The 16,382-nt window shown below is 38.6% G+C and overlaps 1 protein-coding gene across 2 annotated transcripts in view; it reads right to left on the bottom strand.

Annotated features, from left to right (window-relative positions):
- The window catches only part of stox2b (storkhead box 2b), a 73,361-nt gene that overhangs the window by 19,417 nt on the left and 37,562 nt on the right, over window positions 1-16,382 (bottom strand). Inside the window, exon 1 of one of the 2 annotated variants that reach the window (XM_079631349.1) lies at window positions 13,943-15,634. The exons of the other annotated variant lie outside the window; for it this stretch is intronic. Within the exon in view, the coding sequence (XP_079487475.1) occupies window positions 13,943-14,108 (166 nt within the window). The 5' untranslated portion in view covers window positions 14,109-15,634. Of the gene's footprint in view, window positions 1-13,942; window positions 15,635-16,382 lie in introns of those variants that run through there. 2 annotated transcript variants of the gene reach the window in all.

Raw genomic sequence — 16,382 nt, forward strand, 5'->3', positions numbered from 1 at the left:
GGTTTTTGCTTGTTTTTAATAAAAGCTTAAAATTGCAAGCTAAAAATCACCCAACTGTTTCATTGTTATTGCAGTCTGAAATTATGATTTAAAATGTTAACCTTGCCACAAAACCTGAGCCAGAGAAAGTATGCTAACTGACAAACCCACAAACTGAATCAGGAGCTGCTTTTCATAAATACAGACACAAATTAGACCGTTTAGTCCTATATCAATTGATAAATGTCCATGCCGCCAACAACTTCCCCCATTAGTACTAAACAAATAAAAGTTACAAAAGAGCACTGTTGCATTAAACATTATAACACGCATGCTATACACACACACACACACACACACAAAAAAAAAAAGCCCATTACAGGTGTCAGGAACTCAGGATATCTGACAGGAGTGACCAGATGCCACAGTAACAAATCATCTTATAACTTGTGTTGGTGGGGTGGGACTAGAAGGGATGCTATGTTTTATTAGAGAGACGGTTAAATCATTAAGTGGAGATAATCTTCTAGAAAAATTATTAATGTCAAAATATTCATTTTATTAAAATATGGCCATGTACAAAAAGTAGTGATGCACCGAAATGAAAATTCATGGATGCAACCAAAAATTGTTCACACATTGGCAGTTGGCACACAAATTATTTAGATTTTTAAAAATGTATCTTTCATTTAATTTTAATTATAGATTAATTAAACTTGTCAAAAATGTACCTTACGGTACGTTTACACGGGGCTTCAGCGTCAACGCTTGACGGAAGGCGTGGCTGAAGTTTGGCAGACGCCATGGTCATAGCAGCGTCAGCCAATGAAATTAGACAGGAATGACAGGATGAACGTGATGAACGTGATTGGCTGCCGCCTGGCTACTGTATTTGCATAGAGCGATCCTGATTGGCTGACGCTTCCGTCTGCGGCGCTTCACTGGTGTTGCTCGCGGCAGAAGTTGAAAAATTCTCAACTTCTGCCGCGAGCAACGCCAGTGAAGCGCCGCCGACGGATCCACAATCCTTTTCGGCAACGCTTGACGTCACCCATTCAAAGTCAATGGGAAGCGTTGACGCTGACGCCCCGTGTGAACGTACCGTTATGCGCAATTAAAGGTGTGTGTCTTTTTCCATGTTCAAATGATACAACTACCAGCTATCCAGCTACAACTCCAAGTCAGTCATTGATTTCCCCAAAAGTGTAAACTCTACGACAGAAACTAGTTTGAAAACGGTCATTATTTTTGTAAGTCCATTTGTGATGCTAGTGGAAGAGAAACAAGTCGACACACTACACCTTTAATTACTGATACCAACTGAACATTAGGCCTAATGGTTCATGTTATGTGGAAAAGATTGTATTTACGATTGTGGATTTTCTTTAAGGCCTGATCTTTACGAGTTGGGGCCGTGTCAGTGAAACATGGCGGAACACCACAATAAGGTATTTACTATTTAGCAGTGACATTGTCACAGGCTTTTTTATTTACAACAAAATAAGCTAATTCCCTGCACAAAATATAATAGCGCTGTAGTATATCAATATCATATGTAGCGATAAAGTTCACAGGCTTCAAAAATTAATAAAAAAAACTTTAAAAAGCAAAACACACCTGATGCACATTCTTTTTTCTTCATTTTCCAGAAGTAGTTTAAAAACCATGTGTATTTAATTAAGAGAAGGTACACAGCCATCTTGCTCCGACAAAAGTGACAAAAACGCACCTGACTTCGTAAACACGAACTTCCCAGGAGGACGTGAACGCACCATAATTCTCTAGTTACTGTTGGTTGTAACACTAGATGGTGGTAACGGAAAGTCTTGACATGCAGAGTAGTGAAGTTGAAAGTCCCACTGATATAAAAAAAATAATTTTTGGCTACTTCAATCTTGCGTCTCGTCTCCCGGACGGATCAAAACATTCAAAAAGCCGCCAGGCGGCATTTTTACCCAATTCGTGTGGCAGCATGTTTATGCCTCGTGGATCTGCCTGACTTCAATCACGGCACAACCTAAATGAATGAGATGTGTAGCCTCTTAGAAAACAGAAGCTCAGACTGTTTGGCACGTCTTCCACACACACACAAAAAAAAGACTTCGTTTTCTTTGATGTCTCCCCTTGAGCTGAGCCATGAAACCAATTCTAGCTAAAAAAAAAAAAATGACTGCCCTCCACATACCCTCTACAGATCACTTCAGCATTACATCTGTGATGCAATTGGAGCTGAAAATGTCGAAATCGGCCCCAAGTTTTAAATATAATACAGAAATCATTGGCTTGTAAAGGTTTTGATGTGAATGATTACAGCTGTATTGCCAATACCCCACAGTGCAGCAAGGGCTTCCGTTAGCCGCTTTGTCATTCAAATTGAACCCATTCACAGAGCGAGTGCTATGGCAACATTAAACAAACAAACTCGACCAAACAAACACACTGGCTTGATATTAAAGACCCAATTAAAATTGGATTTCAGTCCATGTCTATTAGCTTTGAGGCCCCCTATATGCTAGTAAACGCATTTAAAATATACAATATTTTGGAAAACACACCAAAATATTGATGACTCATGCTTAATTATGCAGACATTTGTAAGTCTATCATATACTCTCATGTGCTTGCCAGAGTGATATCACTATACCTGTTCTGCTGCGTGACCCTCAGGACATGACACCCGATACTCCACCAATGGTGTGCAAACACTAAGGAAAGGTGTGTATACGATTGTGAGAAGAAGCGTTTACATTGTTCTCACACCATTAAAATAGATTGGATCATTGGGTACAAAAAGACACTTTGATATGAAGAAAGGCCCTAAACAAAAGAAAACCAATTTAGGTTGATAGATTTTTATTTCAAACCACATCCTTTCTACGAAGTATGGATAAAAGCAATGTTTGAGCAATAAATGTTTGTAAGGTTTGCTTTGAACTAGTAATGGGCAATATGACAAAAAAAAAAAAAAAAATCATATCTGTACGTTTTTTGGTCTGTACGAGCATGGCTCATCATGTTAGGACAATTATGCGGCTCATTCAGATGTGCTCATATAAAACTACTGTATATCGATATAAACTGTATTGCCTCATTCCATATTGTTTATAAAAAGCAATATATCAGATATATCGATATACCGCACAGCCCTACTTTGATCCCTAGCTAACATGCTAAGGGTGTCCCACAGATGGTCCCGCGAGCTCGTACAGCGCTGTCAAAAGAAATGTTGAAATCAATTTATTAGTTTATTTAATAAATTGTTTAAGGCCATTTCACAATTTCAGTCATCATACAGTCCCCATCCAAAATCACATCCCTGCTAGTGCTTGCTTGTGCAACAGTCTCTTGATTCTAAACGGATTCTGTCAAAAGGTTAACTCCATAAAAGTAAACATTGTGAATTATACTCAAGACATACTAGTTTAATTTGACCCAGAAGTGTAATGCGTAGGGCTGGTAATCAGATTCCACACACTCACACCAGACAGAACTGAGGATTTGACTCCTGACGCTCTACATAGTTCCGGATTATAAAACGCACTAATCTCTGTGCTAGTGCTCCGTATCTCAGATGACGCTTTGGGTCTTTGGTGTGCATGTCTTTGATATCTAAAACATCAATCAACTAAAGCAAGTAAAGTTGCACATTAGGTATTGCACATTTAATTGAATGCAAACACGTGTATTTAGACATTCATACAGACATACAGTTGCATGCGTGATACTAAATGCAGGGTGTTAAGCTGCATGCTCACACACACACACGGATTCCATCCATCATTTAACAAATGTTCTCCAGTGTGTTGGAGAGATAAAAATATATACTGAAATGCACAGGCCAAATCATGTACACGCAACATAAACCAGGTCAGAACACCAGCAGTTACACACCGTGCCATTTCCTCTAGACTTAAATATCATTTAAAGGGGTCCTATTATGCTTTTCCACTTTTTAAACTTTAGTTAGTGTAATGTTGCTGTTTGAGCTAAAAAAGAAAAAAGTCCACTCCAAAGGGAGATATTTTATTTAACAGAATTCACTTTAAGAACTACAACCAAAGGCTTGTTTGGACTACAACACGATTTTTCCGGATCTTATGAGGTCATAATGTTCCTCATTTAAATAATCCGCGCTCACAGAATACGCAAAAAAGGTGTCGATTACTGTTTGGATTACCATAGTTTTCCGACCAATATCGCGATTAAATGGTGTAGTATCTAAAGTGTCTAAGAAAATTGCAAAAAAAAAAAACATACCACAAGCCTTGAAAAGTCCGTGAATGAAATCCGTTCTGCAGTATCCTCTTGTTTATTAACATTATTATTAATATAATCAGGTTTGAATTGGTTTAAAATTGACACCATCCTTAATAGGCTATTTACATCTGAGTGAGAGCTGGCGGTTATGAAGGGGCGGGACATTTCCCAAACGCGTTAAGCGGTGTCAATCAAAGCACACTGGGCCAATCACAGCACATTTCGTATTTTGGAAGGAGGGGCTTCATCGAAACGGCGCATTAATTAAGGAGCTGTAATTAAGTAAAAATACGTGAAAAAATAACAATCAAGCATGAAAACATATTCGAGTACACCCCAAAAACAAAATCAAGACTTTCTAAAAGAGCATAATAAGTTCCCTTTAAATATTCATACAACAATTCTGATAATGACATGGAAGAAACATTAAAAGGAACAGTTCACCCAAATCTGGAATTTTTTCAATCATCATTTCAAACCATATTTCTTCTGTGAAGTTTTTTTATTTCTTTTTCCCCCCTGAAGAATATGCCTGGGTCACGCTCCAATACTACAAAAAAGCAACATAACATAAATGGCATGTGAACCAATTTTTAGTCTTCTTAAGTGATATGATAAATTAAGGAACATGAGGGAAAAGACCTAAATAAGTCATAATTCACTGAAAACCTTGACATGAAACCGTGATGTCTGATACATAAATTCTCCTTTAAATGGGATCTTTTCATTGAATTAGTGGATTTAGTTCACAAAACCAGACTGACGGATTCATTTACAACTCGTTTTCAGTCAATGCTAAAATGTTAATTTCTGGATGAGCAAATGCATTATCACTTATCTTGGATTAAAAACGTATCTCTTGACTCAAAACAAATCAATAAAATAAACCTCATGAACTAAATATATGAGCAGAGAACAAATTTGTCTCCTCTGCCTGGGTGCTTATGAAAGATTTATTTAGATATTCAAAAACAGGCATTAAAAAGTGAGTGTGTGTTGGTGTAAATGTGCGAGCATGTGTGTGTTTCTCCACAGGGGGCATTCTTGCATCAGGCAGCCGAGGGGCCGTGGCGGGTTAGCGGGTTCATTCTGTATCCCAGCATGCTCTGCTGCATCCTTTATGCCGCAGTGTATGTGTGGGAGCCGACATGTCTGAAAGAGATGATGTGCATATAGGTGTATGTCCATGTGCGTATGTCAAGAGCAGTCAAAAACATTACCGGATGATTCTGGTTTAGACACTCCAACTGTGAACACAGTTAATATCTGATAAAGACAATAGTGACAGAATTGCCAATAACGATTGCTCAGGCCTCGCTCAGGACCTGAGGCAGTAATAGATGTCATGGCACATTAGTCATGGGTCACGACGGTCAACTAATCAACGGTGTTGCCAAAAATTGGCTAGTCAATTAGTGAGCTCAACTAGGTTATTTAGATTTATTTCTAGTAGAAAAGAAATCTACCCATTTACATTACATTACTATACATACACTACCATTTTACGGTTTTTATCAAATAAATGCATGAGAGACTTTTCAAAAGGAAAGCTACAAATCTTACTGATCCTGTCTGTCAGTATGAACACCTTGAACTGAGCAACTGCTAAAACATTCTCCCAAAATGCAGATCTCATCTGCCTAAATCCCAAAGATCTAAGAGCTCAGATCAAACCAGTCACTGTCTGCTGACAATGCCAAAACACCAGTAAAAACATCTGGAATAAAAGACTCTCAGACAGAGCTTCAGTAAATATTAATTTAAATGAATCTGTCATGAATTATGACCTCATTACACAACACAGAAGAACAAAACTTAATGTTTATCAGGACCAAATGTAATTCAGGATCTGGAATACTGCGGTAGGGCGTTCTGTAAATATCAGGGAAATGCAAAACTACATATTTTCATAAATCAACCGGACAGTGGGTTGTCTAAACGAGTCGAGCGTAAAGATGTCCGTCTCACAGACCAGTGAGAAAGCTGTGAATAAACATGGCATACTCCAAAATGAATGCTGTCCTTTACAGTGCAATAAGCTGAGAAAACCACAGAGAGTTCTGGATATGTTTGAAGTTTAATGCTCTTTCATTAGAAATGCATGCATGACACTGCACAGCCCTTCTCCAAAGGAGGTGATGACAACCTTGTCTGTGTTAAAAAGGCTTTCTATCCGTGCATTATTGTCGCACAATCTGCAATTTACAGCCTGAACTGAGTTTCAAAAGTAAGCTTGATGAATGAAAGAGATTAAAAAAATGCTTGCGACATAAAAAAGGCAAAACAAGGAGAACAAATAAATGAAAGTACATTAGTAGGCTGAAGTCATCTTTAAAACTTCAAGGTTAACAGCTTCAGTCACTTTTGCAATAACTGGAAGAAAAAGTAAAAACTGTGGATATAAATGCCAAAGGGCTGCATAGCAGATTTTAAGTTTGCTGGAGAACTCGCAGTGGCTCCGACGTTGGGGCCCACATACATCTTACAGTTTACTGAGACTTTGTCAGCTAGGATACGAATAGGGAAGAAGGACAGAGAAAATATGTGAAAGACCAATACAGAGATAGCTGAGAAAAGAGACTGTACAGATCCAGGAAAAGGCTAAGGCTTTAAACACCGTTGATTACGGTTAAAGAGAATTCATTGGGTTATCAAATCAAGCTTTCCACTCAAATCCAATGTGTACCTGATGCTGCAATTAGTCGGTTTTACAATATACTAAGCGTATCATTTTAAAGGGCAAGTGTTAGGACATTTTATTTTCCATATAAATAACATGTTATAGAACAGATTTATTTAGTCAAGGACTCCCAAATATGAGGGGGTCTTTTTAAAATATATGAGGGCAGCTATACATTTTTATGTATAAAAACTAATTTATACAGTGTGATAAAATGAGTATGCTTTATATAATGAGCAACATGCTTTTATATTGTCATTCAGGGTTTTTCTGCATTAAAGTGGTAACACTTTACAATAAGGTTTCATTCGTTAATCTTTGTTAAAGCTACACTGTGTATGAATTACTCCCATCTAGCGGTGAAATTGTATATGACTACCAACTGAATATTACGTTCTAGCCCCTCCCATTCCGAGGGCGTTTTAACTCCTACAGTGGCCGTATTGTTTCAAATCTGACTTCATTCGTCACGGTGCCACTGAGTGTAAAAACACGAAAGGCGAAGCTTGAATTTCTGGGTATGTCCCTCTTTGGCTAATGTATTTTCAAGATGGAGGCGCAACATGGCTTCCGCCATTTGTGCGACTCACTCGTATGTATTATAAATGGCAGATTCTACGATTATGAGAATACTTGATTAGCTGGTAGAAGTAATTATACATTAATGAGCACATATCATTTTGAAAGAACAGTGTTTTTTGCTAAGAATCAACTTAAAAAAATTACACAGTGTAGCTTTAACATTATTTAATAAAAAATACAGCATGTTCATGTTAGTTCACAATGCATTAATGTTAACAAATACAACTTTTGATTTTAATAATGTATTAGTAAATTATCATTCACAAAGTTATGATAAATTTCAGAAAAATTAATAAATGCTGTAAAGGTTCAGTTTATTATTAGTTCATGTTAACTAATGAAACCTTGTTGGTAAAGTGTTACCAAAAAAGCTAAGGGTGATCGTGATAAAGAGAAACTGTTGCATTAAACATTTTTAATTAATATCTTAAGTTAACACTATGACTATGATAGCCCTAAAAAATGTGGATACGCAGTTTGAAAACCTGATTTAACACTTCACTTAGCTTCATACACTGAATCTGAGCTGCCATCACATATGAAGGCACTAGCATTGGTTTTGGGATTGAAAGACTGAGAAAGACGGCAAAGAGAGGCTGTTGAGAATTTTGCGACATCTTCAGAATCCAAATAAATCATGGACAATGAAAACATGGTGTGCAACTGTGTGTGTGATCGAGTGTGTTTGTGTGCACTTGTGTGGTGGGCACATGGCAATCCTGAGTGGCTTGCCAATACTTCAGAGTTCCCATCCAATCAAATGGCTAGAGAAGCGTTCCTTTTCATGGCATCCAAAGCTTCTCTCTAAGAGTCTGGAAGGAAATGCATAGAGCACCAGAAAACAAACACAAAAGCATAAAAAAAAATGGCAATCAAGCCCAAATAGTCTCCAACAATCAAAACAGCTTGTGGTAAATAACAGTCTCAAAAGCCAATCTGATGAATGACTGGGAATGACTCAGTAAAGGATTTTCCCAACAAATACACATCAATTCATTATAACTGTTCATGACATAGAAATGTTTGATGGTTTTTGCAAGACGCTAATGGGACGCATATGACTAAGATACTTTAAACTGTGCTTAAGAGAGAAAATATGTAAGTTTATTTTTCAAGACAGCTTGGTGTCTTGGTGCTTGCACAAAAGGCATTCTCAATCCTTGTAGGAGTCCACAAGTTTTGTGGCAAAAACAATAAAAAAATTCATTGCCATTTTCAAAACTCTAAATCGCAAATGATTATGAAATAAAATTGTTTTCTTTAACACTTGACTCAAAATCAAATAAAACTAATATAGCACAATGTTTGCAGAAAGCTTCTGTGCTCGTTTATGAATATCTACTGATCTGTAATGGTTCAACATCATGTCCTGACATGCTTTTGTATAAAAACAAATTACATGTATCAATGCTTAAACTTTCACAAGAACACAATGTTCTGATTTTGCTAAAACACCATTTCATCAATTACATCACTACTATGATATACAGTGAAGCTTAACCTTAAAGTAGATGCTAGACCAGTATAAGTTCTTCAGGAAGAAAAAAAAAGAGAGCGAGAACTATGATAAGGGTAATTGGTCAAATGCAGTCACATGGTTTACTGACATCCAAGCTGGTCGCATCTAGAAAATCAACTATTGCTCTGTATGCCCTGAACAGCAAGACCAGCTGTTATTTATTTTAGAGCTGTTATGTGACACTACGCCAAGTATGATACCAGTGGGGTCAGATTAGAAATAATGACTGTATACAAAGAGTCAAAGTAAAGTCTGATTGCAGCATTAAGAAGCCTTTCAAGATAAAATGGTCTCTGATCTGGGCAGTTAGCTATTTAAAATAAATGGCCTACAAATCAATCTCCTAATATTTTAATGGCAAACTCTACAGTACCATATGTGCCACGAAATCTGGGTCTAATTTTAGACCTATAACTGAAATACAAAGTTTAAGATCCCTTAATGCAGAAAATCTTGGAATATTATGGGACATAATGCAAGTAAATATTATAAAGGAACTGCAGGTGGAAAAAGTCTATCCCATAATACATGTCCAATTTTAGGCATCAACTGAAACAATTTCACCATCATTTAAGTGAATCCCTCTAAAATCCTTGAACGGACACAGAGCTCTGATATTTTCCTTGTGACTAAGAGAATGTATGTATGTCCAAAGAGGATCTGAAAGACTAAAGATATGCAGTGGTTTGAAGTTTCCATTTTTAGGCTAAAAGATATGATGGGTTTTCCTAAATTAGCAATGCACAAATCTTTCCTCTTACTGTAGCACAATTTTTCTCCAGGAGACTGCAACCAAAAATGTATTACTTTACTTATTGCCTCAAATTAATTACACATTTGAAACCAACACATATTTCCCTAACATTACTTTCCTAATGACTCTGGGAACTCCTCCAGAAAACCCCCTATAGTCAGTCAGTGTAATTTTGTGCTGAGCGATAGCCAGGTAAGATAACAGTAAATCTCTCTCCCAACTCACCCATGACAGAAAAAATTCCCTATAATCGTTTTAAAACTCTTCTTGACTGAGAAAATACTAAACTGGGGAAACAAAGATTTCAAATACCAAAAAATATGATTGGACAAAACAGGAGAACGTCAAAACAATCAGATAGAAAGTCTAAAACCCTACAAAACTGTCCAAGTACAGCTGTAAGTTATCAACCTTGTCCGTCGACATAATTTGCATGTGGATATTGCATACCACGGCTTCCCCACTGACCTGCGCGGATTAGCACTCCACACTAGGCAAGTGTTACTGGAAATACAGAAGAATAATGAAAGACAAGAAAGCACAGGGTCAAGTTCAGCATTAACCGTAAAGCCAAAGCCTACAACTTTATCTCTAAACAATGCGGATTATTGTATGACCTTCCCTTAATAGTTTTTACCTTCCCACCCCCAACTAACACTCCTCAACGAGAAAGCAGGCCACAGAAGTCAGGCGGTTCGTACAATCCGCAAGCTCACTCGACCGGCAGCACACCGCCACCACACTAAAAATATCACATAAGCCATGCGAGGAATTCAGAGTCATTTGTTTTTCCTGTGGATTTGAACAGATATCGAGGAGCAAATGATTCTTTGAATTACTACAATAAGATGATGATGACATGAGTACTTTATGACCATTTCTTTCCTGCATGAATAAAATAGTGAACCCAAAAGTGACAAACAAATATGGAATTTTTGTGAGGAACCTAAAAGTAAAAAATGCTACCAAGATTTGACAGATTATCTTCATCAAGATTATCAATGAATAACAACGTAAATTTCTTATTTTTTTGGTGACACTTTACAATAAGTTTAAATTCTTTAACATTTCATGCATCAAATATAATAAGCTAACAATGAACAACTTGGTCATCCAAAACACGAAGTTGAAATTCATCAGACCACCAGTTTGAGAAGCACTGCTTCAAATCTATTAACTCTGCTCTGATCAGGACTTTTGGCTGTGAAGAAAAGAAATCGCACAGCCCTAGTTTCTTGCTGTCATTGCTGTAGCAGTCGTTGCAATATCTCCGCAAAAATGTTGCAAATGTATTGTCCTTTTCAGACTCCTGATAGAACTGCCTGACCGGTGGACATAGTGAACCATTTTAGAGACCACTGGTCAAACTATATGAAGCTATTATCGGCCAATAATGATCGGCGCCTGATCAATCTGAGCACCTTTAAAATGTATGTTTAGTCGGCTCAGGCAAGAATTATTATTTTTTTGTAAATTAGCAAATACTGACAATAAATGCAGATGTGGTATATGCAACGGTTTATACAGTTCTGGGTAGCTACAATATTATTCACAAAATTAGAAGGAAACTAACAGAAAGAACATTACGATTGAAAAGAGCAGATGTTTCTATGATTCCTTCTGATTGCAGAAATCCCTAACTGCCGAAACTGCCTCTTCAACATAAACCAAAAGCAGACTTTGGTATCAAAGCACTGGCATTTGGTTTTGGTTTTAGTCCGAGAACTGTACAGAACAATCAAGTTGAGATTCACAATCGTCAAAAGAGTTGTCCACCCATTTTAACAATCTTTAAAACAGAACCTCGCACTAGCCAGTGAAGAAGCCACACACAAAGAATTGCATGCTAGTGCTTTAAGCCCCGTATGACACCCAATCTCTACAATCACCACATTATTTAACCTTTGACATCCAATGCTGCTAAAGGAAAAAGCAAGGGTTCTCAAACCAATGCAGTTACTATTACATCCACTATTCAGCTTTACCTCAAGCCTCTGGAACGTGGCTTTTTTACACAGGCCAGAGTAAATTTGAGCTGTGAACCTTCACGCATGTCAACCAATTATATCTCACCTACCACTGACACCAGGTATGGATGACAAAAACACTTCAGGGAACCAACAGGTGGTGCCCTTCATGTCAAGCTCGGGTTCCCTCCAATTGTTGGGCTCACACAACCTATTCTTGGACTTTGTTGGTGAGACTGCTGGACGTAGACTAATCAAACTGGGACGGGGTAATCCTTGGTCATCACCACTTAATTCTCTCGTTAGCGCGAGGAGAGTAGCTGTAACGAAGGAGTTCTGGCACGGCGGTAATAAGAGTATTTATTTTTATGGGAGCACTCTGTTGTTTCAGGCCTTGAGCTTGGGTCTGGGATCTCTCTGCAGTGATTTGGTATAATGACATCCAACAGGAAACCTTAATTAGCCGATCAAAATATGAGATGCAGTTTATCCTGTTATATATATTGTCCTCTGGGTCTGAACAAGTTGGGTTAAGTATCACAAAAAGAGCAAGTGTAATCAACGTAGATCAAATATCATATAGCTACAACGGGTCTCAGCACATCCAGTATATCGGATCACAGCACATCACGTAATAAACATGCAAATCTAAATGAAACGGGGTTGCTCAAGACTATGCATTTTCATAATCGACGAGTTTTCTGAATGATTAGTCAATCTTACAGACTGCTGACTAACAGGCGTCCCACATCTCTTTGACAATGAGATTTAATTTGCATTACTTTTCCAGACATTTGTGGTTACAGGATGAGGATTTTAAAAATAATTAATAGCGAGCAGTTTCTCACAGACAAATATTTTAGAGCTGAGCAACCAGAACAATTTATATTCAACAACAAAAAGTTTACAATTTAATTATTTCCCTGACTTTTCTAGGCCTGGAAATCACAGCATTAAAATTCCCCGTGGGAGCACTGATTGCATCATTAGGCTGATTTAGGGTCACGTCCACCAGACCCCGATCAGACGCATTTCTTCAGGGACATATTCTTGTTTAGAAGCAGTAAGATTGATTGCAAGAGAAGGTAACAGAATGCAATAGCCTTAAGATGCATTTTTTAAATTGTAACTATTTTAGCTTGACGTGATGCCTTAAAAGTGCACAACTTAACGCAGTGAGACATCATGCATTGTGCAAGACCAACATAAAAAAAAATAATTCATAGTATTCAATATGGTAACTGACAGACATTCACCAAAAAGTCTAACTATCTATAACTTTTTATTGCACAAAACTATCTGAAGTCCAATAACAATTCTCTCGATATTTAGTTCAATTATGCTTTTTTAAATTTTCTTTAGTGAGTAATGATGCTGTTTGAGCATGAAAAAGGCCTGCAAAGTTACAAAGCATAAAGTCACTAGCCTGGTTTGAGTTGCTTTAGTAGTGTGTTCAAAAGTTGCGTGACATATCCGAAACACGCTCGAAGCATTTGACCAATCACAACACACTGATCCAGCGTTACAAACAGACTGGGAAAAGAGGTGATGGAAAAATGCAAAATAGGTGAAAATTAAAGTGTTTTTTTAATATTCAGGAATGAAAACTAGACCCCAAAACATGAAAAGTATACCCAAAAAGGGCATATTAGGTCCCATTTAATGCGGTGGATGTGAAGTACAAGTTTAGCTTTGGTGAAAGTAGCGGTGCTGATTTAAGAGGATGAATTTACAGTTGCAACTTCTCAGAGTTTACCATGCTGACATTCTAACAGCGCACTACAACCAGCATGCCAAAATCCTCTCTGAGAAGTAGCATAATTCATCCCCTTACAACCAATCTTGAGATATTTGGACATAACAAACTTAAGTATGTATAAAAAAAAATACAAATAAAAAAAAAATTCTCAAAAACTGGAGTGGCCACTCAACACAAGCTCCAGATGCAACAAAACCCAGTTAACACTCGCACACACAAAGCATGTTCAGATAGTGTGGAACGAATGCTAAAAATAGCTGACCTGCATCTGTAATGCATCAGAACATAATCATCTCATGGCCCTTGATCTGGTGAAAGTCACCCATTCAAATCAAGCTTTAAATTTGGGATTCAATTCAAAAACAAAATGCAGCAGGGCTGTAAAATCAGATACGCAAATTAATGAAGCATCACTTCTGTCAGTGGAGCGTAAAGGACAACTGACCTGTTATCATGAATCCTCTAGGGGAGTGCGAGATGAAGTGTTTAGGGTAATGTTTGTGGAGCCGGTAGTCTTTCTCGCTCCGTGACCGAGTGCGCTCAGAAGCACGGTCCGAGAATTCGGAACTGGGCCAGGCCCTGCGCAGAGTGGTGCTGCGTGTTTTTTTCATGATGAGCCCGGATAAACGCAGCGTGCCGGCACCAGCTCGGAGATCACACCACCACGGTCACACTTCGGACATGGCAGGACACGGCTCGATCCACCTCTTTCTTCTTCCAACAGTCAGGAAAATGCACACACACACGCAAATCACAGATGCTCGGGTTGTAAAGCGGTCGCGGAATCCCTTAGGAATGGTTTCGGGTCCTCCCGATCCTGAATCCGTCAGCTGCAGATGCATCCAGCGACGCATCACCCTCCACGCACCTAATCCGGGCTTACGGTTCCTGGCTTCATGTGCAAACAGAGGCACACATGCAGACTACTCTCACATGCTCTGCTAGTGCAGCGGCATGTGGACGGAAGACGAGGAGGTGTGTGGGAGTGGAGGGAGGAAGGGTACGAGGGGACTCATGTGGGAGAGATGGAAGGAGGGGATTTCAGAGGGGTCGGGAGTGGGGGGCTGCAGGGTTTTTTGCACCGTGAGAAGAACCCTAGATTCAGACAAAAGATCAATTCAGCCAAGCTTCAATCCACTAGTGCAGAGCCGTCGAGACAAAAGAAACCCCCAAAAACAAATTAGACTTTTAAGACCAGAAACCACAGCGGAGACAAAGTCTCAGGCGGTTGTCTTCGTGTGGAGGGCAGGGGTCCTTCAACCATGCAGAAATGACAAGGTGGGGGGAAAATGGGTATATATATTGGAGACATAAGATCCAAGTCCTCCCCCTTCTCTGATTCGAATCCAATCCTGGAAAAAGACTCAATCTGTTAAGAAAAATAACATGTCACACGGACATCCCGCTTGGGTGCGTTGAAAGACTTGGGAGATTTCTGATGCATTCATAGTCTGCGACCAAGATAAACACTGATGCGAATACAGGCGTCCAGAGTGAAAGCACGTAGAAGAACAGTCCGTCTTCTAGTCTTTCTCCAGACTGTGTTGTCTGAGTTTCCTCTCCGCATGCAAGCTCCTGCTTTCGGCTGCGCACGCTGATGGTTTGAGGAGATGTCCCTCTTCAGACTTGTTGATCCAGTCAGGGTGAGCTTCTCACCACAAAACCTTCAGGGTTTTCTCTCGCCGTCTCTTTCTCACTTTCTGGCAGTCCGCCCAGCCTATAGAAACACTGCGCTTTATTTACATACGCTGGCTCGCAAGCTCCCCAGACAGCCAAACCGTTGCAGTAAAGAGTGTGTGAGAAATGAGGACGAGGAGTCCCTTATCTGCAAGCGACGAATGACAAAAGAGTTGAAGCGGTGCCTTTTCCAAAATAACTTATTTTCTCAGTCTCTTCTCTCACTTTTTATACCAAAAAAAATCCTTCTTCCTCCAGGCAGAGTCATTCACAATTCCCACTCGTTCCTGTCAGTCGAAGCACCAGCTGCAAGAGAAATTCCTCTGGAATGCAATTAAAGAGATCCCTCCACGGCAGCGCGAGCGGGAAAAAGGGGTTTGGGGAGCAGTGTGAAATAGTGAATGGAGATCTCTCTCTCTCTCTCCTCCCATTCTCTCTCGCTCGGTCACGCTGTCATCCCTCCCTACCTCTCCTGACAGGAGCGCAATAGCGCAGCTGTTTGAGAACACAGCCAATCACTCCATGGCAGCAAACGGAGAGAGAATGCGACAGGATCTATCTCTCTTTCATGCACTGCAAACTTACATTGCATTACTTAGTCAGAGTTGCAGAGGGGAATACGCCAGTCACAGGGAAATTTACGAGTGCATATCCATACACACAAGGATATTAGTTCCAAATTGCATTAAAAATGTATAAACATAATGTGAAATAAATGGTGTTTCAATAAAAAAATAAAAGGCATGCATTAAGGGTGTTTCTTCAACTTTGGGCACTTTTTGTGTCCCAGGGATTTTTATTAAAACTAAAACAATAAAATAAAATAAAAATTGTTTGTGAAGGTTACATTAAAACAGTCTCATTGAAACTTTTCAGCATGCCTTTATGAAATTGTACAATTTTATTTTGAATAATTACATGCTTAAAACTGCTTATCTAAAATATATTTGTGTATAAAATTTAGATTTGTGAAAATGATTTAAATTTAAAAAAAATATGGTTATAATTTTTACCACAACAGTAAGTGAAAATGGTGGCATGTAATTTCCAAACAAGCTGTACTTATATATATATATATATATATATTTATATATATGTGTATGTATGTATATATATGTATGTGTATATAAATAATGTATGCATTTATTGCATTAATTAGGGCCCAAGCCTTGAAAAGGCGAAGGCCCTATTGTTTTCCAAAGGATTAT

This window comes from Phoxinus phoxinus, assembly GCF_949152265.1.
Source record: "Phoxinus phoxinus genome assembly, chromosome: 12".
NCBI lineage: Eukaryota > Metazoa > Chordata > Actinopteri > Cypriniformes > Leuciscidae > Phoxinus > Phoxinus phoxinus.